General features: G+C 33.6%; 1 protein-coding gene across 1 annotated transcript; it reads right to left on the bottom strand.

Annotated features, from left to right (window-relative positions):
* Positions 1-15,677: 15,677 nt before the first annotated feature.
* Positions 15,678-20,193, bottom strand: ELO1 (Paxneb protein-like protein). The gene is made up of 9 exons (XM_039025199.2): positions 19,843-20,193; positions 19,292-19,511; positions 18,942-19,168; positions 18,784-18,856; positions 18,256-18,412; positions 17,085-17,163; positions 16,764-16,923; positions 16,601-16,692; positions 15,678-16,129 (listed from the first exon to the last, which is right to left on the bottom strand). The coding sequence occupies exons 2-9, from the start codon at positions 19,422-19,424 to the stop codon at positions 15,962-15,964; spliced, it is 1,089 nt and encodes a 362-aa protein (XP_038881127.2). The 5' UTR covers positions 19,425-19,511; positions 19,843-20,193; the 3' UTR covers positions 15,678-15,961.
* Between the last annotated feature and the right edge of the window lie 3,913 nt (positions 20,194-24,106).

Below are 24,106 nucleotides of genomic sequence, written 5' to 3'. Positions count from 1 at the left end.
TGTATCTTTACAAAACAACGAGACTTCAGGAGAATTAGGACACCAATCCCAACACGTGTCATTAACTGTGAATTTGTATTTGGAGAAGAGATCATCTGCAAAATAAAGTTTCAACACAAGCATCAAAATAAGCTTTTAGAGAAGAAGAAAAAATTATCTTTATCCTGTTCAGTATATAGTGTGGGATTAAACCTAAGGTTTCCTCAATTCTTTTAAGAAAATGAATGAAGACTAGATCAAGCCTAAATATGGGAGAAATAAGCCAGAGTCGACTGGCTTCAACCTCAATCCTTTTGAGGTCGAGGCATGCATTTTAGGTTAAATGGCCCAATTGTCTTTAATTTTGGGTCTACAAAGGACAGAGTCCAAGAAGGGGACATGCATTTTGACCTTGTCTTTGGCTAAGGTGGACTTTTTAGGTTGGGTGGTGCAATCGCCTCGCCCTACATTTCAATTGTGCCTTTTCTTACTATTTACTATCCATCTTAAATTCTTTTACGAGTGAAAATTTTTCTAATATTTTACCTTAAAAATTTTGTTTCCAATATTCCTTGTAGGTCCAAGATTATCTATGACAACGTTTTTTCTTTATCATAATAAAAAATTTAGAGATATTATAAATATTTTAAATTAGGTATAATGTAGATGTCCATTATTAGTGTTCATTGGCCATGTGTTACTTATTCATTACTCCATGTATTGTCTATGTGTCTCAAGATCGCACACTATTAGTATCTATGTAGTCCAACTCCTACTTGCCAAATTACCTATAAATAGTGGCATTTGTTGGGTTTTGTATTGACAAAAACTTGTTTCAGTCTTTACGTGCTTGTCTATTGTGAACGACACTATACAGATTATGCGTTGAACTTATTTTGCGCTCAGTGTAGTGAATCATGTGTGTGTCACGAGTTTTCTTATTTTTTGCCAAGTATAAACAAACTATAAGTTTCTCGGTGTGAGCCGAGGTCAAACTCAAAGATCTGTACTATGAATGTTTAAAAAGTATATGAATGCGGTAAGAACTAAGACAATTGAAGAGGGTTAAAAATCATGCGATAAGATAAACCTATGCGATGAAATTTTCTAAACAAGCAAAGAATAATTCGAGTTTCGTCCTGAGAAAATTAAGATGGACAGTAGCATTAACGTGTGTAAAATATATGGAGAAGGAAGGGTTTAGGGGAGATCAATACCACATCCTTAAGTTTAACTTTTAAGGTTAATAGCTCACATCATCCATTCATCGCACATCTCTCAGTGGCCAGCCACACTTATCATATTTCTATGACATGTCAGTGATGTTGCATTTGAGCATAAGGTTATTTCTATGTCTAGAAACACTTCTTACTTTTCATAGTGAGTTCAAAGCTATTTACACTCTTGGGGAGTTAGTCATAGTTGCTTGACTCAATGAGTGATCATATGCAAGCATTTAAATCGCCATACACTAAACAAATAGGATTACCCTTTAAAGGTTCAACTTAGTTCATAGCATTAATCTTCACCCTTTCCCTGTGAAAATTAGCAACTCATGATAAATGAAAAAGAAAAGGTAAAGATAGAGAAAATGATGAAAGTAGACATGATGAGATATATGGATAGCAATAGAGTAGTTGATTACAAAATGAATATTCTCTTAGACAAAATGCAATACAACAATAAGCCAAAGTAAAGAATAAAAGGGGAAGGACAATTGTCAGCAATTTCTTCCTTCCAATAGATGGATGTCAAGGCTACTGGTGAAGGAATGGAAGTGTGGAGTGGAGAAGGCCCTCTCAGACTCTTGCTCTAGTAAAGCTCCGATGATGAATTGGGGTGGAGTTTGGAGATGAAAAATCTCAGTAAAATGTTTTCAGTTCCATCTTTGCTTGTGTCGACTCTTAAAACTCTTCGAACTTCTTCATGAGCGTCAAGGCTCTATTTATAGAGCCATACACTGACAATTGTTGAAATTCCCACTTTAATTAATCATCATCTCTGACGCAGTAGGTGAGGGTGCTAACACTACTATCCTGGTCAACATTTTAAGGATTTCAGCAGAAGATCCGTTGGTATAGGGTCAGAGATCTTGAGGCATGCGATCAACTATTTGTTCATCGGGTAGGAGATCAACACATGCAATCAAGTCTTGCAAACTATTGCAAAATATACACTTTTGACGCAATTTAACTCATGATATGCGGTTAGTGGAAAATTTTTAGTGTACTTTAGCGCAAGTATGATATTTAACATGAATTCTAGTATAATCAATGTATATTTGTTTATCTACTCTCATTATTTTAAGTAAAAAGTCTATAATAACTTGTATTTCTACAAGTTACCACACTTCCAAATTTAGAATAATACTTGTCTTCAAGCATATCTTATGCTAAGGAAATTTAAACATACTCTATACCTTAACGTTGCGGTGATTAGCTTCTCTGGTTGCCTTTCACAAGTACTCCTTTATCAAGCTACATTTTTCTCTTGAGCCTGGTCACTTCTCTAAGGAAATATTTTCTTAATTTGAATCGGAAAAACCTTCCCTTAAAAACCTTTTTCTCATTTTGAACACTTTTATGTCCCCTTTTTTTTCTTTGTAATGAATTTGTTTTGAAAAGAAGAGCAGTTCTTTGACATTTTGTGATTACTTATTTAGATTATTACACGGCGTTGAACTTGGTTATGCCATTCATTTTGTCTTGCCCCCAAGGCGTCATGCGAACATTCTACTACGATTGCGTACCAAGTTCAACTCAACTCTTATCTTGACTAAGTTTAACTTTCGCCAGACAATGGAGTTGATCTTATTAACTATTACTTACATTGCATTGATCTTGGTAATCTACCTTTGTTTTGGCTTACCTGCACGGGTGTCATGTGAAGTATCCAACTACGATCAAGTTCCTTTCACAACTTAAACTCTTATCAAGTTTGGTTTTTCCTTTGCGCTGATAGTGGAGTACCTTATTTGAAATTATTTTTTTTTTATTTATGAAATCATGTATGTAATCATCATGTGTAAGTTAAACGCATCTGCTCAGACCTCTCCCACCCCTAAATTTTTTAGAGTAGCAAGGTCTTCTTTGCTTAAAAAAGGGAAAACAAAATTACTCGAAAATTTTGAAAAAGAAGGTTAAGTAGAGGCTTGTGTGCATAAAATTTAAGATTGTCAAAAGATGAAGAAGCTACTAAGGCTGAAGGAAGCAGGCGTATCCTAGTGAATGAACTAATGAAGTGCATAAAGATCATGATAGGTGCTTATTTATCAACGCATAAAAAGACATAGCATCAAAATGAATTTCAAAATGATAAGACATGAAAAATAACAAGTCAAGACTAGATAAACCAGAATAATGAACGCAAATATACATGGAATTCATTCAATATAAATAAATGATGCGCTAAAATACAAAAAATTGGCAAATACAAGCAAAGAAAAATCAACAGATAGAGAAAAAAATTCCAACCCCAAAGCAACATCCCCAAATTTACTTCTGCGACAGAGGATCATCATTTTGTGGTGCTAGAATAGCAAGGCCTTGCACATCAGAAAAACGCGAAGGCTGGCGAAGATGAGGAGGAACTGTTAAGTGAAAATGTTGCATTGCACATTGACAAGAGACTGGCGGATGGTGTCCACGTCTCAATGCACTTCGATGAGTGATTAGTGGAGGGCGCAAGCTGAGTTTGGAGTTCTCGGGAAATGAAGATTTGGAGCTCATTGAGAGTAAATGATGGATTGTGTGTTGGCAGTGTTGAGATAGGTGTCTTAATTCTCCCGAAGTCTCGTTGTTTGTAATTATACACATTGTTTATGAATAAAATAAGTGTTATTTCATTCTGGCATTTACTCATATCCAATAAATAAAGCTCCATGGTTATCTTATGTAAACTTAAACATGTATATGAGATATACAAGTGGATCATGCCTTAAGTGATAACTTAAATAGGTCTGTAGTATAAGAATTAAGTTGGGATACCTGATCCTAGTGACACTACGGATACAACCCACTTTTGTAGAGCTTTGCAAGTGTTGTAAACTACTACAGATGGTAGATCCTAACTATTCATGTGGAGACATGCGAGCAGGGGTGTCTTATACAAAGATTTTGTATAAGACCGGACCACGAGATGACTAGACTATGTATATAACACCGTTGATACTAGAGACTTACATCTTCTTTAAATGACCATAGGTGACATGACCTCAATCCTGAGTTTTTTGGAAATTTCTGTCTTTGAGGGCGGTCTTTTGATTAGTATGGGTGAGAGTGACTAGATTTCTAACTCAACATGCCTACCTTTTTGGGGACTTGTCTGATCTGAAAGCTGGGAACTCAGTTACACAAGATGGAATTCACTCCTTCCATAAAGTAGAGGTAAGTAGATAGATTGCTCCCTTAAAATCTGATTTTGGGGCTTGAACATAATGACCACAACTTCTCTTTGGAAGAGAAGACTCAGTCATAGTAAGACTATGACTTATGTTCATTAGAGGGATTAGTGGTACTTGAGAAGTTAGATGTAACTACAGGAGCATAATGATTATTGGCCGAACTATACTTACAAGCGATTTGTGAAGGGTTGTCGCACTGTTGATTGGTTAAGATGGACACATAATATATCTGTAGTAAGGAGAGTTCAACTGTCGGTCTTTAGTGGAGTGCCTGATAGTTAACAGATGGTGGATCCCATGACTAAAGAGTTTAGTTAATTATTCAAGTACTCTTGGAGCTTCGAGCTACAGATCCATAAGGTCCTCTTGACAGCTCAATGGATTCAAGCTAAGGATCAGTTCTTGGTGTTGATTTGTATTGTTCAAATTGACAAGAGGTAATTCGATTATATATGATATGATCGGTATGATGTATGAGATACATCTAATAGAGGATTAATGTAAATGAGATACATTAAATGCCATGGAATAGAAAAAGAGCTATTAGATGTATCTCTCCTTTTTTTTTTTTCTTCTTTCATCTCTCGCACAAATTCCCTAGTTGCGGCCTCAATTCTCTTATCTTCTTCTATCTTTTTCCTGATTTCTTCTTCTACCCTCGCATTGTTGCGACAGAGTTCTTCATCGTGCAGTTTCCTCACTAGATCGCCAGATGCGATAATGATACAAGCTTGCTCCACCACATAAGCACGGACATCTTTGAATAGAGTGGGCCAAAAGTAGCCACACTGAAGAACCTTAGCCACGATCCTTTGCCTTCCAAAATGTCCACCATAAGGGGACTCGTGACAGTGCACTAAGATGCGCTGAACCTCTGTCTCTGGCATACATCGTCTTAGAATATCGTCAGGCTCTAATTTGTACAGATATGGATCATCCTAGCAATAAAATTTTGATTCATGAAAAAGCTTTTTCTTTTGTTGAAAATTGTAGTCTTTCAAAGTTTACACGTAAACTAAGTAGCTAATAATATCTACGTACCTTAGTTTCTTGTCGCACAAACTCATCAGCTTTTCATCAGGGAAGTAATCTTCTATTTTTTTTTCCTTCTTCTGCATCTCTTCATTCTCCAATCTTGATAAATTGACCATTTGGTTTTCAGTGCCTTTTCTGTCTTTGATTTCAATATCAAATTCCAGCAACAAAAGCAACCATTGGATCAATCTAGGCTACGCGTCTTTCTTCGCCTTGAGATATTTGATCGCAGAGTGATCAGTGTAGATTACCACCTTAGACCCCACCAGATATGGTCTAAACTTGTCAACTGCAAATACTATGGCTAACATCTCTTTCCTAATAGTCATATAATTTTCTTGGGCATCGTTCAAGGTTTTGTTGGCATAGAAGATCAGATGCACGATGCTTTCCTTTCGTTGCCCCAGCATAACTCCTACTGCATAGTTACTCACATCACACATCAGCTCAAAGGGTTGCGACCAATTTGGCGCCACCAGAATCGACGCAGTGATCAGTGCATCCTTAAGCTTGTTAAATGCTTGGGCAAGCATCATCAAACTTTTATGGTATATCTGCCTCTAAGAGCGCACTTAAGGGGCGTGCGATTTGGGAGGATCCTTTGATGAATCTTCTATAGAATCTCACATGACCTAGAAAACTTTTTAAGGTTTTAATATTTACGGGTGCTGGGAGCTTGGCGATTGCATCAATCTTTGTTGCATCAGCTTTAAGTCCTGCTTTAGAGACTTTATGTTCCAACACAATTCCCCTCGTCACTATAAAATGACATTTCTCCCAATTGAGGACAAGGTTGGTATCTTCACAATGTTTTAATACTTTCTCCAAATTCTCCAGGCAGGTGTTGTATGTGTTACCAAAAACAGAGAAATCATCCATGAAGACCTCTACAAACTATTCTAGAGAATCTGAAAATGTTGCCATCATACACCTCTGGAAGGTCCTGGGCGCATTACAGAGCCCAAAGGGCATGCACCGAAAAACGATGTGCCAAAAGGACACATGAACATTGTTTTCTCTTGGTCCTCTAGTGTGCTTGCCATCTGATTATATCCGGAATATTTGTCCAGAAAATAGAAGAATTCGTTCCCTGCAAGTCTGTCATTTGGCCAATAAATGGTAGCGGGACATGATCCTTTTTCGTCACCAGATTTAGCTTTCAATAATCCATAAATATCCTATTAGGATTGGTGTCCTAATTCTCCCGGAGTCTCATTGTTTGTAATTTATACACATTGTTATGAATAAAATAAGAGTTATCCAATAAACAAAGCTCCATGGTTATCGTATGTAAACTTAAGCATGTATATGAGATATACAAATGGATCATGCCTTAAGTGATAACCTAAATAAGTCTGTAGTATAAGAATTAAGGTGGATACCTGATCCTGGTGACATTACGGATACGACCCGCTTTGTAGAGATTTCAAGTATTATGAACTACTACAGATGGTAGATCCTGACCATTCATGTGGAGACATGCGAGCGAGGGTGTCCTATACAAAGAGTTTGTGTAAGACCGATCCACGAGATGATTCCTCTCTGTATATAACGCCGTTGATACTTGAGACTTACATCACACCTAAATGACCATAGGTGACATGACATCAATCCTGAGTGTTTTGGGAACTTCTACCTTTGAGAGTGGTCCTTTGATTAGTATGGGTGAGAGTGACCAGATTACCAACTCAACATTCTTACCTTTTTTGGGTACTTGTCTGATTTGGGAGTTGGGAACTTAGTTACACGAGATGGAATTTACTCATTCTCAAAGCAGGGGTAAGTAGATAGATTGCTCTCTTAAAGGCTAATTTCAAGGCTTGAACATAGTGGCCATAACTTTTCTTTGGAAGAGAGGACTCAGTCATAGTAGCACTATGACCTATGTTTATTAGAGGGATCAGTGGTACTTAAGGAGTTAGATGTAACTACAGAAGCATAACGGTTATTGGCCCAACTATACTTACGAGCGATCTGTGAAGGGTTATCGCATTATTGATTGGTTAAGATGGACTCATAATATATCTGTAGTAAGGAGAATTCAGGTGTCGGTCTTTAGTGAAGTGCCTGGTAGTTAATGGATGGTGGATCTCGTGACTAAAGAGTTTAGTCAATTATTCACGTACCATTAAAGCTTCGAGCTACAGGTCCATAAGGTCCCCTTGATAGCTCAATGGATACAAGTTGAGGATCAATTCTTGGTGTTAATTTGAAATGTTCAAATTAACAAGAGGTAATTCGATTATATATGATATGATCGGTATGGTGTATGAGATACATCAAGTGGAGGATTAATGTAAATGAGATTTATATTAAGTACCATATAATAGAAAAAGAGCTATGGTTTATATGTTTCATGAGATGAAATATTAAAATTATAGGTTATAAGTATACTATAGTAAGTTGGTTATCATGTAGATTTATAATAATATTAATTATTGGATAATTATCTCTTTTTCTCTAATAACCAATTGAGTGGAAGGTTATTGGTGGTTTCATAGTAACCGTGAGATAAAAAAGAAAAATATTTTCCTAAATTTAGAAGTTGTTGAATTGAGATTTTCATTCTCGGAAATTACTCACGGCGGCTGTCAAGAAAATTAGATTTGCTAAATGAAAATTTGGAGAGACTAGGCGATCATGGAGTGTTTATATACAATAGACACTCAGCTGGCTGATTAGCTAAACGATCGTGCAGTTTTTGCTAAACAATCGCATAATGCTTGTTAAACTATTGGGCATCGTCTATACGATAGACACTGTCATCTCCCACTTGCTCAATCGTTTACATGATTTTTCTTCCTCCAGTCTCTGCCTCTAACCAAGTCCACACAGAGCCCACACTTTTAGAATCTCACACCGAGAATATCAAGATAGCCATTGTGGTGGTGTCATACTCAACTCGACATTAGTCAAGGTTTTTTAAGGCCATTTGCTATGTTCGTGATATTGGAGATCACGGTGTTTGAGTCCTTTATTGATCTTGCTGTGTTGCGGTCATTGTGGACGAGCGTTCGTGTGTTGCAGTGTTACTTTGAACAAGCGTTCATGATCAAGGGACTTGAAGATGAGTCTTCAAAGGTATGTGTGTTCTTTCCCTCGATCGTTTAGTAGAGCATGCTGTAATTTCGATTTGTGCAAAGCCTGTTGTTTCCGTTTATGCACTGTAATCGTTAATGTTCATATACGATTGAAATTTGGAACGATCATTCTGCTGCTCATGGAAATCCTCATGTTCGATTTCCTTCATATCCTCCATCTAGTCACAGTCCTTGTAGGAAATAGCTCATTCTTACTATTGACTACAACCGTCATTCCTCCCTTCTTTGGCACAAATTGTACTGGGCTTATCCAGCTACTATCAGAAATGGGGTATATGACCCCTGCGTCAAGCCATTTTACAATTTCTTTCTTAACCACTTCACGCATGGTTGGATTCAGCCTATGTTGTCTTTCCATAGAGCCTTCCTTCCCTTCCTCTAACTGAATCTTATGCATGTAGTACGAGGGGCTGATTCTCTGTATATTGGCCAAGGTTCATCAATGGCCTTCATATGCTTTCTCAGCACTTGCAACAGGGCCATCTCATCATTTGTGCTCAATGCGGCAGAGATAATGACTGGCAGAGTGTCATTATCACCTAAGTATGCATATTTAAGATGCACTAATAAAGCTTTCAATTCTAAGAATTGGGGCCTCTTCCAATGATGGTTTTATCTTTGCTACTTCTCTTTCACACTAAAAAAATAGGGTCAGTCTTAATCAACAAGTGGACTTCTTCCACAACCAATTCACTCTCTTCTTCTTCTCACAATTATTTCTCAAGCAACTCCCAGCTATCAGCACTGAGATCGTTGATGCATTGATAAGTTTCCAGCTCATCCGAAAATTTCAATGCGTTAAACACATTGAACTTGACCCGCTGATCATCTACTCTGATAGTTAATTCTTCTTTTTGTACGTCGATTAGCACTCGCCTTCTTGACAAAAATTTGTGCCCAAGGATGATTGATATTTCCGTGTCATCTTCGCAATCCAGAATAATAAAATATGTAGGGAAGATAATTTTATAAAGTTGCATAAGAATATCTTCAATTTTCCCTTCCGAGAACGTTATGGACCAATAAGCTAGATTATAGGTCACGATAGTAGGCCTTGCCTCACCAATGCCTAATTTTTTAAAGATGGATAACGACATTAGATTGATGTTGGCTCTTACATCCAAAACATGCATCAAAGGCATTGAAATATATTAAATTATTGAAATCCTAAATATGCATTCTATACATTATAACAATTTATAACATATACACAATGCATATAACATGCTTCCTATGGTGAATCTAAATGGCATACGATATGCACAAACATGTTTAAATTTAAATACAACATACATCGCATGCATAATTATTTAAATAAACACTGATATGGTTCAACTTGGGCATCCTAAGCAAACAAAATAGCTATATTATTACAAAAACAGGTCCAAAATAGCTTCAAATTGGTGTAGAACCACCCAAACCGCTCGAACTGGACCTCTAAGGCATAAAAAATGGGTTAAACCAGTCCAAAAATGGTCAAACCAGACCGAATTGGGCATGAACTGGACCGAAACTGAAAAAAATTATTCGAAGCAACCCTCCTCGATCATCCTTGCTCAGAAAACTGGTTCAGTCCTCGATCCTCTCTGCTCGTCCGATCCAACTCGGGTCACGATGCATGACGCTCGATTGAAGAACTTGTTTACTCGATGGGCTAGGATGAACAACGTCGTGACACTTCATCCCAACGTTGCGACACTGCGGGAAGTTCACCATGATCTGGGCAGCCACCAAAAACAGCATTGCAACGCTCAAGGGCAATGTTGCAATGCTGCCTGGATAAAAGCCATTCTACATAATTTTCTCCTCAGCCTTGCTTGCTTCAATCTCCAAATTACAGCTTAATTCAAACTCTAATGACTTCAAATAAATGATAGACTCTAGAGCACACATATAAGCTCATCAAACAAGAGCCAATTACAAATTTAACTTGGAAATCAAAGAGAAATCTAATACCAAACCTGGAAAACCATCCGTATCAGTCCAAAACATGCAATATCAGAAATTCACCCTACTCTGATACCAATTGATAGAATACACAAGCATGCAACGAAAGCAAATAGAATCAATAAGCACTCTAATTACATTTAATTTGAGAAATGTCGACATAGAAAAGATTGGCTTCAGTGGAAAGAAGCAATCAAGGCAGAACTAAACTCAATTTCAAAATATTGAATTTTTGGACCAGTAGTCCGAGTACCAAAAGGTGTCAAACTTGTGGAATATAAATGGGTATTTGTGAGGAAAAAAAATGAAAACAATGGGATCATAAGATATAAAGCAAGACTAGTTGTACAAAGTTTTTCACAAAGATCTGATATTGATTACAAGGAGATGTATTCTATGGTGGTGGATGCAATTATACTAAAATATTTAATTGGTCTGACTGTGTATCAAATTCTTGATATGTATCTTATGGATGTAGTCATAACATATTTATATGGATCTCTTGATAATGATATTTATATGAGAATACCATAAGGATTTAAGGTATCTAAAACATATAAATTAAAATCTCGGGAACTGTATTCAATAAAGTTATAGAGATTGCTATATAAATTGAAACAATCAGGATGAATGTAGTACAAACGCCTGAGTGGATATTTGTCGTGTGTTTTTATAAAGAAATCACAGTCAGGATTTGCTATTATAACTGTATATGTTGATGACTTAAATATAATTGCGACTCCTGAAGAGCTTTCAAAGGCACAGAATATCTTAAGAAAGAATTTGAGATGAAAGATGTCAGAAAAACAAAATTTTACCTTGGCCTGCAAATTGAGCATTTAGCAGACGGAATATTTGTTCGTCAATCCACTTATACAGGAAAGGTTTTGAAAAGTTTTTATATGGACAAAGCACATCTATTGAACATTCCAATGGAAGTTCATACACTAGATCTAAAGAAAGATATATTTCAACCTCGAGATGATAATGAAGAACTTCTTAGTCCTAAAGTACCATATCTTAGTGCAATTGGTACACTTATGTATCTTACAAATAATACAAAACCAGATGTTGCATTTTTAGTAAATTTATTAGCAAGATATAGTTCTCTAACAAAAAGACATTGGAACGAAATTAAACATATACCCCGTTATCTTCGAGGAACGATCGACATGGGTTTGTTTTATTCAAATAAATCAAATTTTGATCTAGTTGGTTATGCAAATTCTAGATATTTATTTGATCCACACAAGGCTAGATCTCAAACAGGTTATCTATTCACATGTGGAGGAACTGCTGTATCATGGCAATCAGTGAAACAGACCACAACAATCACTTTCTCAAATCATGTTGAAATTCTTGCAATTAATGAGGCTAGTCGAGAATATGTATGACTAAGATCAATGACTCAGCATTAGTAGAATATGTGGTTTGTCTTCTAGTAAAAATCTTTCAATGATATTTTACGAAGACAACACAACATGCATATCCCAAATCAAATGAGGATATATTAAAGGAGATAGAATAAAACATATTTCACTGAAGTTTTTCTACACTCATGATCTTGAAGAAAATGGCGACATCACTATACAACAAATTTGTTCGAAAGATAACCTGGCATACTTGTTTACAAAGGTATTACCTACCACAATCTTTGAAAAATTGGTGCACAACATTGGATTGCGGCGACTCAGAGATCTCAAGTGATGATTCCATAAGAGGGAGTAAATATACTTTTTAAAAGTATCAAATTACACATTATTAGTGTCCATGTAATCCACCTCTTACTTTCCAAATTGCTTATAAATAGTGGCATTTTATGGGTTTTGAAAAACACATACATATTGGTGATCAATCCAAAAAGATTGGAGAAAGTGGAGAAATTCATTTTTTTTTTAATTTTATTTACTTTTGTTATTTATTTATTTTATTATATATTATTATTATATTATATTTCTCTATATCTGTATTCTCGATGTGTGTAGCTCCTCGAATTCACAACAAGAGATATTGTCGTGCTATAAAATATAGAGGTTGTCCTTTTACTTCTCCTTGAAATTCTGAATTTCTAACATGAATTACAATCATTAAAAAGATTTAAAGTTAAAGAAGTTAAAATTAGAAAATTCCGTTTTTCTCTTCGTATTATGTTTTCAAATTTTCACACCCTTAAAATCGAATATGATAAGAACCCAACCAATTAGGTAATTGTCACATCTTTTCTTACTAATCTAGGTTTTATTTCATACTAATTAAGAATCAGTTTAGGAATTATTTTGGAGCGTTTGGGGCAAGAACTATCCTAAGACTATAATAACCACCTCTTGCTATAGTAAATACTATTTCAAAATCTCTAATTAGTTACAGTTAACACAATTTCAAAACTCTTATTTGCTATAGTTTTTAATATTTTACATTCATCATTTTTTATTCTTTGCTACAATGTTTACTATTTCCTTCTCAAACTAAAATAGTTTACACCTCAAATATATACTATTATAACCCAAACTAAAATGATCTACATTCCAAACACAAACTATTATAACCCAACTATAATTATCTAAGAATATACTAACAAACTCCTTGACCCAAATGCCCCTTTTATTTTTAAAAATAAAACTGAAAAGTGCTACTTCCACCTATAACTATAACTTTCTAGTTCTCTATATCTATGTTTTTATTTTTTTTTAAAAAAAACCAAGCCAAATTTTAAAAACTAAAAGGATATATTTCTTTAGACCCCGTTTGATAACCATTTGGATATTTGTTTTTATTTTTGAAAAATTAAGCCTATATCATCCACATTTCTTACCATGATTTGCATCTTTCTTAATTACAATGATTAAATTCTTAGCCAAATTCCAAAAACAAAAACAATTTCCTGAAAGTTACTTTTTCTAGTTCTCAAAATTTTGCTTGGTTTCTTAAACGATTGGTGAAAAGTGGATAACAAAAAAAGAAATTTAGAGGTGAAAGTAGTGTTTGTAGGTTTATTTTTTTAAAAAAAAAATAAATAAATAAAAGGGTTACCAAATGAGGCCTTAGAAACTTATTTATGTTTTTAGAATTTGACTAGGAACTCAAGTGTCTCTTTAACAAATGGGAAAACCATGATTGAAATATTGAGAGAAAACAAGCATAAATTTCAAATACATAAAATTAAAAATAAAATTGATATAAATAGTGCTTTAGATTTTGTTTTTCATTTCTTGAAATTGTGTTTGTTTTCTTACCACTTGTTTAATATGGTTTTCTTTTTTCTTTGCTAAATATTTGATTTTTGAGTCAAATTCTAAAAAATATATATATATATTAAAAAGAATGATTTTTTTAATTTCTAAATTTTGATTTGACTTTTTAAAACACTCCTAATAAGGAGATAACGAAACAAAGAAGTTATTAGAAAAAAAGAGCAATATTTTTAAGTTTAATTTTTAATAATTCAAAAACAAAGGTCGAATAAATGTCAAATTTATCTAACGAAAAGATGAAAATGCAGTTTTTCTCATTTTTTTCATTAAATTGTATTTTCAAATTTCGTACCCTTAATAGTCGTAATATAATATAATAAATTCATGGAAGTGATTTAAAAATGTTTAATTTTAAAGTTTAAAATCACTCTGAACTAAACCTTCAAATGTTCCAAATCAATTAAATATTTAATTTTATATTTTTAGTCACAATTTTCCGTCTTATTAGAATGAAAATTAATTTTGAATAATTAAAATGATATTTTTTAAGCAATTGTACCATTTTTTCTTCATAGTTATTACTTGAAAAGGTTGAAAAACAGCGCGTACGAGTACAAGGGACCAACTTTGGTCTCCATCATTACCCAACACGTGATAATGCCATAATGGTCGTGTCCGAATCCGACAAAGAAGAACCCAATCGCCATTTCAAATTTTCGCATGTTAAAGTCTCCGAAACCTCACCTTTTTTTTCCCCTTTTTTTCTTTTTAAACACGTTGTGTTTTCTTTCTTCCAAAAAGAAGATGCTGAAGTTGATTTCTTTTTTTAAAGAAGAAAACTTAAAAAAAAAAATAAAAAAAAAAGCCTAAAATCAAGAGGGCAACAAACCCAAAGAGTCACCGACAATAATATTGCATACCTAGCTATTTTTACAATCTTCCGGAAGAAACAAAAGTATCAAACAAATTAGACAAACCAGCAGCATGACGAGCTACCATATGAACAGTTTGATTCTTATCACGAAGATAAAAAGAGAAAGAGAAACCAACAACATGCTGAAGTTGATTTTAAAAAATGGAATTTGTCAGCCTCTGACTCATTGAACTCAAAAAAGATGTAGGCTTGCAATTTAACTAAAAATGAAAAAGACATTTTATTGCCAGCCAACTTCAGTATAGAAACAGTAAAAGTAGTTCCGTAGGCTTCTTTGCTTTTTCTTTTTTCTAAAGAATGCAAGGTTAGTGTGATGAATCTTTGAGTTTTTGTCCATAAAGATTTTTGTTTGATTTTTTGTTCTTTGCGGCGTCGTCTATTACAATACAACTATTCATTTGTTTCTTCTCTTTTTTACTTTGCATCTGTGCTTTAGGCTTGCGTGGCAGGGTTTTTTTTTTCTTCATATACTACCTTTGCAAAATGAACATGTATAATTTTGTTCAGCGTGTGAAAATATCAAATTACAAGTTTTTTTCTCAAACTTTTGAATTTGTAATTATTTACTCCATAAAATTTAAAAAGTATTTAATAATTGATTGAATTTATAATATTATGTTTGATAGGTTAGTAAACTTTAAAATGTTATAAATCCTTAAACCTTTAATTTGATGCTTAATAAAGCCATGAAATTTCAGTTAATGTCTAACGAATGTTTGAATTATTCTATACTTTTTAAACTTAACAAATCTACTTGACACAAGATAAAAAATTCAAGTCAGTTGATTTTTTTTATAATTATTTAGATACCTTTTTTTTTTAAAAAAAATTAATACATGGTGTACGAAACAAAAAAATCCATTAGACACGGACGAATTTAGATAGACTAAAACTTGTAATTGAACGTTTATATATATAAAACAAGCGAATTTAGAATTTTAAACCTCCATCCTCGAGAGATGAAGTATGTGTCCACTATTGTTAAACTATTCTCACTTTTGCATCCACAACACTAATATCCATTAATATATATATATATATATATATATATATTCTTTAAAGTATTACAATTTTTTCTAATAGCTCAATGAACAAGGAAATAACATACTTTTCTTTAGATAACCACCATCGTCCTATGACGATCATGATGTTCAAGCAATCGTCCATTTCTTTCTCTTAAATTGTAGAAAGACTAATTAAACAAAAAGGTTTTTCCTAGTTCTAGGTATTTGAAAGGAATATTTATACAATAATCGAGCCAACAGAGAGAGAAAATATAAATAATCAACAATCAATAAACATCATATTAAACTTAACATTTTAACTTCGAACATTCAACTCTTAAACTCTTTATGCTGATGTCACTAGCAAACTAAAACTCGAGAGAACCTGTCTTAGAGGACCCAGAACAACTCCCAGTTGAGCCATATGAGCTGCCGCTTGAACCATCAATAGGCGCTTGGTTAAGGCATTCTAAAACTAAATACCTTCTCTTTTGTAACTTTATAGAGAACGTAGTGGCTTCAAGAATCTTTGGAACCTGCCGTCGGATTTTGAAATCAACAAACATGATAACAAAGCAGCTAAAAAGAAGATATCATCCATAAAGGAAAATGATATTTCAATTTAGAAAGTTCAGGAAATAGATTAACAAGTGAAATTTTTAAGATTAAGTGATAAACTTTTTTTTTAGTTCAACAACCTTTAGAAATGAAAATTCTAACATTTGACCTTTTGATCAAAGTTATAATGTTTTAACCAACTGAGTTATGCTCCAGATTAAACCACTTGACATTAAATCAACCCAAATAATGATGGATATCAAATCCAGTAAGAAATAAATAGATTAGAATGGTATCTACGATGATCATTGAGAGCCAGCCTTGTGGCTCATGTATGAACCAAAACCAATAGAAATATACAGAACTGTGAAGACGCTAGCATTGGAAGAAAAATTTGCACAAACAGCATTTGACCATTCAGTCCATTCCTAAGTTACAGGTATGTATACCTGTGTATTGATCTGAGCTACTTTATGCACATTGAGAAGACCAACCATGTCTTGGTAACCAGTGAGGAGCTTCGCTAATTCCTTATCCTCATCTGTAATAATTTCTAGTCAATATCTCATTGATGCTAGAACAATAAGGCAAATTGAGTTTCTAAATCTAAACCTGGGATTGCTCTGACAGAAAGCAAGGTATCTGCCATGTGCTGCCATCTTTTAGAGAAGGATGGCGAAAGAAGAGAAGGTGGAAACGTCACTACAGCTACTGCATTTGAGGACCTTAGCATGCTTTTCAGAGACCTTAAAAAGGAAAGCATTTTCCATTCCTGCAGCTCGAGTTTACAATGAGGATTTTTAACACGGTAAAGTGTTTCAAATCTTCCATAGAGGAAAATGTCACAGAGCTTTATCAATTAAATGGAACTTAGCAAACAATGATTATAACGGTTGTCATTGCCTATGAACATAAATTTAATCTGTCACTAACCATGTTGGAGTGATCACATTGTGGAGCACATAATGATTGAATAGCAATACGGCCAGCAGAGGATATATTACCATCATTTCTGGAATTGTCACGTGACGTCAAAGTAAGTACTATATACAACAATGGATGATGATCATTCAGATAAAGGAATGCGTATGCACACATTAAAATATGTCGCAAACATAAATTAAAATGAACTTCAGACTACCCCAATTGATAGATTCACTTTTTCCTTTCCCCGTTTGTCTTTTTGAAAACAAAACTTTCATATGCAAAGATAAGAGAGTGCACAAGGTTGCAGAGCAGTATAGATGAAAGAAGGGCCTCAACATATATCCGAGACACTTTACAACAATGAAGAAGGGACAAAGTCCTCCACTCACATTAAGAATAATAGAATATCCTCCAATTATGCACATTCAATAAATACATAAATAAAATAATCAATTCAGTCCACAATTCAGGCTTTCTACCAAATAGATTCCACACCCCTCACACCCTAGCAAAAGGTTTTCTTGAATGCCAAATCTGAAAATGGGATAAACTACAGATGAAATCCAGAATAGTTCATTTCATATTGGCCTAAGTTCTTGCTCTTTATTATGACATCAAGTGGACAAGTTGACATTGATTAGTTAGTTAAATTTTCTTGTATTTGTTAAGTGAACTAATTGTTGTTAATTTAGTTGTATTCATCTCCTATTTATTGAGAGGAGCTTCTTGTATCATTCATTGATTGAGTTTAATAAATCAGTATATTGAACTCTTCTCCTCATTAAGCCTGTGTGTTTTATCATACTCATGTATTTGGAGTTAGAAAATGAGCTCTGGCACTTGCGTTTGGCAAACAACTACATTTCATGGAAACACTACGTAATGTCCAATTATATTCCCAAATCCCAATCACGTCTCATTAGATATGAAGACCCTATTTATCTTTATCAAATTTTCTCCAAATGCCAATGAGGAGATACAGAATCTGACCCAAGATCCTAATCCAACTATATTCATCTCCACCCACCTCAAAAACAGGTTAGCACTTTTCTGTTACATCAAAGAAGAATGGCTGTTCACATATTTTACAATGATTTCCAATTGAGTCTAATTTACTAAACCAATGCAACGACTTTAATAGATGTGTTTTAGGAGGGAAAATAGAGGCCAACAGTACCTTGGAACTTGTGATAGGAATGTGGCACAACATTCAGGAAATGTAGAAAGACTAGAAGAGTCTAGAATACTGACACATTCCACATGCTTTCCGCAGAAAAAATGTCTGTCAAATGGCCTTCGCAAATCAAAGTCATTGCAAAACTCGTATTTACTATCTGTACAAGAATTACATAATTATCCCCAATAAGGACAGTATTGCACTATATTAAAACTTGTGGCAGGGAGAGTGAGTCATTATTTAAGGTGTTGGGGAAAATGAATAGATTTCAAGATGCATTTTGTAACACAAGAAATGGGTTGGGCTGAAAGTTGTACTGCAATTCTCAAGTAGAAGGAGCACGAGAAACATGAACTAAGTATATAGCTTGCAAGAAAGTTAGACAAAAAGTTGTATTTTTTTCCCAGAAAACTTCATCATAATATGCACAAGCGGTTTCACCACAAAATTAAAACAATTCATAGGTTGCTGTACATTGAGACCAAACACCAGGCAAAAACTATTAGGTTGAGGTCTCAGTAAGGTTACCAATGGCATTGGCGCTCTCTTGATCATCTCCAAAATACTTCTTATATTGCCAAGCAATCCTCAAGCCCTTCTCCTGAAATAAATCCAATCAGATCTTACATCTTTGCATCCAAATCCGAAATCAAAATAGTTGCATAAGTTGATGAAAAGTGTAACACCTGTTCAGTAGAATTATCACGAGATTTGTCATCTTTTGATGTCCCTGGGCTGGGCAAAGTACCCAAGAATCCTCTTGGGTCTCTGGATGGACTAGCATAAAGAAGAGGTTGGTTGTGAACAAGTCCCTGAGACATGAAATTCCGCAATAAAAGCATGTGATGAGGAGCTTCTTCATCTTCCATCACCAAGACCAAGCTTCCCAAAGGAAACCCACCACAAAGAATCTCTGCAACCAAAAAAAATGAAGAAAGTGAGGCTAGCCTCAATGTAGAATATGGGTATAGATTAAAACTCATCAACATTTCAATTTCCAACAATTTTGAACTGATGAATATGGTGCTGAAAGTACTGTCAAGGTCTGGTATTCCGGATGATATGAATGTGGTGCCATTGGGACCATGTTTAAGTCCTGGAGTCTTAGATGAATGAGCAGAAGAAAAGTTGCGTGAGAAGCTGCTTGTCCTGGGCTTTGTCGTTGCCATAGTTGGGCTAGTGCTTTAAAGCGTTGAGGAAATCATCCCAGAAAAGGTGGTTCTATGGTCTATTCTAGTCAATGAAGACCCTGAAAGCTGCAATTAACTGTCTTAGATCAAACGAATAAGATAGTACTAAACTAATTAGGAAAAGAAGAAGACAGCGACAAAGTAAGAGCAAAAATGAGGGAGAGATGTTATGAATCTTAAAAACTAACAGTTGAACAGAAATTATGCATACATACAAACAGACTAAAGTAAGAAACTAAATTAGTCCCAACAACTAGGGCAACTGTATTAGAATAAATTCATATCGGCTTTTCATCAAACAGTTGGTGGGCAATATGAAAGGAGATTCATTTACCAAGTCACCACCAGAAAGCTAGAAAATTTAGAGAATAAATACAAAGATTCATGAAGCACGTACCTAAAAAACAATGGTCAGGGTTGTGTTTCTGTCAAAGCAGAAGATGTTTAGTTGATGAAATTGGCTGGAGAAGAACTCGGTTCTTAGTTTCGACAGTGGGCTTTTGCATCCAGACACAGAAAGGCAGAAACCACTTCGTATTTTCAGCAATAAGCGGCCTTATACCGCGCTACTTCAAAAGAGATGGGAAGTGGTAACAAGACAACTGCAAAAATAGCCTAGGTTAACATTTAATTAAACACTGCCAACCTCATAATTATTTAAGAGAATCTTGGAGTGTATAATTAACTATTTACTATTTGTTACCACTTTTACTATTTTACATTTATAATCTTTTTATTTTTTTAAAATAGTATTACATCTCAAACATATTCTATTATAACCTAAATTAAAATAATTTGCACCCCAAACACAAACTTAACTATAATAACAACTTCTTGCCCCAAATACCTCTTATAGTTTGCTGGACTTTGGAATAATTTTTAAAATCAATATTTTTCTAAATAAAATCAATTTTTAGTATCTTTGAAAAATTAATAATTTAGAGTGAGTTGGTATGATTTAACAATTTTAGAGGATAAAAAATGTTTCTCTTTTAAACTTTAGGTCTTGTTTGGATTGACTCTATAATTTTTTTTCAAAAATGTCATTTTTATTTAAATACTTTTTGATAAAAACTAATTAAAATACGATTGAAAAGTTATTGAATGGTTGTCAAATACTCCAATTTCTTCTAAAGTTACTTATTTTTTAAATCAAACACTTGAAAATATATTAGAAATACACCTTTAATATATGAAAGGAAAGAAAAATCAATTTTGACCATAATCATATCATTGATTTTAATCCTAATCTTTTAATTTCAACTTGATTCTAGACTTAAATAAGTGTTGCAAATTTGCCATTCTTATCCTAATTTTTACTAATTCACCACTCTTTTTTGTTTAAATAACATAGAAATCCATTTAAACTCATTAAATTTTAATAAAAGTAGATTTTTGCCCAAAAATTAAGTTTTACCAATGCATAAGTAAGTAATTAACCACCAAAAAACGTTGAAAAATTCATAAATTTCAACATTAGTTATATATATATGTAACTATTTGCCCATTTTCTCTAGTATTTTATGATTATATTATACGTATGTTTTATCATTTACTTAACTCTCGAGAAAAAACACTTTTTAATAATATTTGAATACATAATTTATTTGGAGGATTAGAATTACAACACTTATCTAAATTGGGATGCGATTTAATAAAGGGTTGTTTTTAAATATAGAAAAATGAATCAAAATATTTACAAAATATAGTAGAATTTTAGAACTATCAATGATAGATGATGATAGATACTGATAGACTTCTATCAGTGTCTACCAATATCACTATAGAAGTCTATTAGTGTCTATCAACGTCTATCATTGACAGATCTAAAATTTGGTTATATCTTGTAAATATTTTCAACAGTTTTACCATTTAAAATATTTTTTCTTTAATAAAAATGAGGAGTTTATAAGTAAAATTAATACAACTTAACAAGTATTATATTTTTTTCGTAAATAAAAAACACCTTGAAAAACTGTGATAATTTAAAACCTATTTTTGAAAAAAACTATTGAGAGAGAAATTATCCACAAGTAATTAATGAAAAATCTTTAAAACAAGTAGTAAGGAAAAAAAAGACATATTTGTAATTAATAATGTTCATTACAAGTTTAATCTTCTTCACTTTGAGCTATGAACTTTCAAATATATTTAATAAATACTTCAATTTTCAATTTTGTCTCAAGGTCTTTAAACTTTGAGATTTGTATATATTTTAGTGTTTAACTTTTCAAAATACCTCTTAATCATTGTATAAAGGTTTGGTAGTATTTTTTTTTCCTTAAATACTTGTATTAGGAGATCTTAACCAATTATTTTGTAAAATTATAATTTTTCTTCAGTTGAGATTTTATTTTTGTTACACCTGTTATGTTGATTTGTTTTAGTTGTTACAAGTAACTATTTTTAGTTTATCACATATGTATTTAAAGGTTTGTTGTACTCCACAATTGAACACAGAAATGAAGATTATTTTCTTCATTTTTCCCTTTTTGGTTTACTATATTATCAGAGTGCCTCTTGTAGCTTCCAAATTTCTGTTTGCGTAATTTTTTTTATTCGATCAATCCTTTTTTTCTTTCCCTCTTCTCCTAATTGATTTCACCATGTCAGACATTCTCAACCCTTCAGTTACACATAATACTACCGATAGTTATACCGGTCCATATTCTCTGCACCATAGCGAGACGGAGTATTATTTTCTCTGATTCTACCTATGTAGTTTGGTTAGACTTGAAGGAGCGATTTCAACGCAAGAATGTTCCACGTGTTTTCCAACTCCGGCGAGAATTGTCCAATTTGCCCCAAGAACAACAATCGACGAGTGTTATTTTTAATGGAGCCATTTCCATCGATTAATAAGACATTTACTTTGGTGCCTCAAAAGGAACAACAATGCTCGATCAACATCTCAGCCCCTGCTGCTCCAATTGCCCTTGTTGTTCAGCACTCACAACAATATCCAACTAAAAATAAGGAGCATCCCATTTACACTAATTACAGAATCCAAGGGCATATGGTGGATAAATGTTACAAAATACATGGATATCCTCCAGAATATAAGCATTAGTCTCACTGTGTTGGACAACATTTCTCTTTTGATAACACCTTTACAATAATGTTGAAACCTCCAGAGAATTCTCAAGTCAATTCTGTTATCCAGGGAAGGCAAGATACTTCTCTTTAAGGTTAAATGTTTTGCAGACACAATCAGCGGCATCAAAGGCTAATAATGCAAGTTGTATCGAAAGTGAAACCTCTTCATCTTTACACACTACAGATATTTTCTGATGATAATTTGCTTACTAATCCCTCTGTCTATAAGCGATTAATTGAGCGACTATTTTACTTGACTATATCACGTTCTGATATCACACTTGCGGTGAATAAACTTAGTTAGCATGTTTCTTTCCCTACTAAAGATCATTTGGCAGTAGCTCATCATCTTCTGCCTTATATTAAAGGATCACCTGGTCAAGGAGTTTTTTTTCCAATGTTATCCTCCTTTTAAATTCGTGCTTTTGTTGATGCCGATTGGGGTTCTTGCCTTGATACTCGCTATTCAACTACTGACTTCTATGTATTTTTTGGTGACTCCTTAGTTTCATGGAAAAAAAGAAACAAACAACAATTTTCCGTTCTTCGGGTAAAGCAAAGTATTGTGCCTTAGCAATGGTTTCTTATGAACTTCTTTGGCTCATTCATCTTCTTATAGATTTGCAAGTATCATTTCCTTCACTTGTGCTTGTTTTGTGTGACAATCAGGTTGTTATGTATATTGCTTCCAATCCACTTTTCATGATTGTATCAAACACATTGGATTTGACTGTCATTTCATTCAAGATAAAGTGGTTAATGATTTTATTAAGTTGTTGCTAGCATGTTCTCAACTACGATTGGTTGATATCTTTACGAAGGCCTTAACTGCTCCTTTGTTTTTTTTCTTTATTGTCCGAGTTTGGCATTCTAACATTCATGGTCCAACTTAAGGGGGGAGTATTAGGAGATCTTAACCAATTATTTTGTAAAATTATATTTTTTACTTTTTGAAATTTTATTTTGTTACACCTGTTATGTTGATTTGTTTTAGTTGTTACAATAGCTATTTTTAGTCTATCACACATGTATTTAAAAGACATGCTATACTCCACATTTGAACACAGAAATGAAGATTGATTTTCCTTCATTTTTTCCTTTTTGGTTTATTAACTTGCTTCATACACACTGCTTTTCTTTCGAAAATTTCTCAAACTAGCTAGTAATTATAATATTTTAAAAAAATTATAAAAATTTGATCACTTTTTTTTAGAGCGAAATAATGCAACAATCAAACTGTTGGGTTATATGTCCTAAAAGTCATGATTTGTAAAACCATAAATCCAATAAACTAAGAACCTCTAGCTATAACATGAATAAACTTTATGTAGAGACATAAAAGTAGATCAAGTTCAAGGCTGGGTACCTTAACCTGGGCTGGGTACCTTAACCTGGGGACACTAGTCCACTTTGTATTTGATACAAACAATGTGATCCTGAATCGTTCATGTGGAGACATGCGAGTGGGGGCGTCCTATGCAATAAGTTTGCATAAGATCGGACCACGAAATAGTCACTTTTACTTTATAACACTGTTTACTAATAAGACTGACTATTTTAATTCG

The sequence above is a fragment of the Benincasa hispida genome, chromosome 3 (assembly GCF_027475165.1).
Source record: "Benincasa hispida cultivar pf3 chromosome 3, pf3_genome.v1.1, whole genome shotgun sequence".
In the NCBI taxonomy this organism is placed as follows: domain Eukaryota; kingdom Viridiplantae; phylum Streptophyta; class Magnoliopsida; order Cucurbitales; family Cucurbitaceae; genus Benincasa; species Benincasa hispida.
The sequence above is the reverse complement of the archived record's forward strand: the minus strand, read 5'-3'. Positions and strand labels throughout refer to the sequence as shown.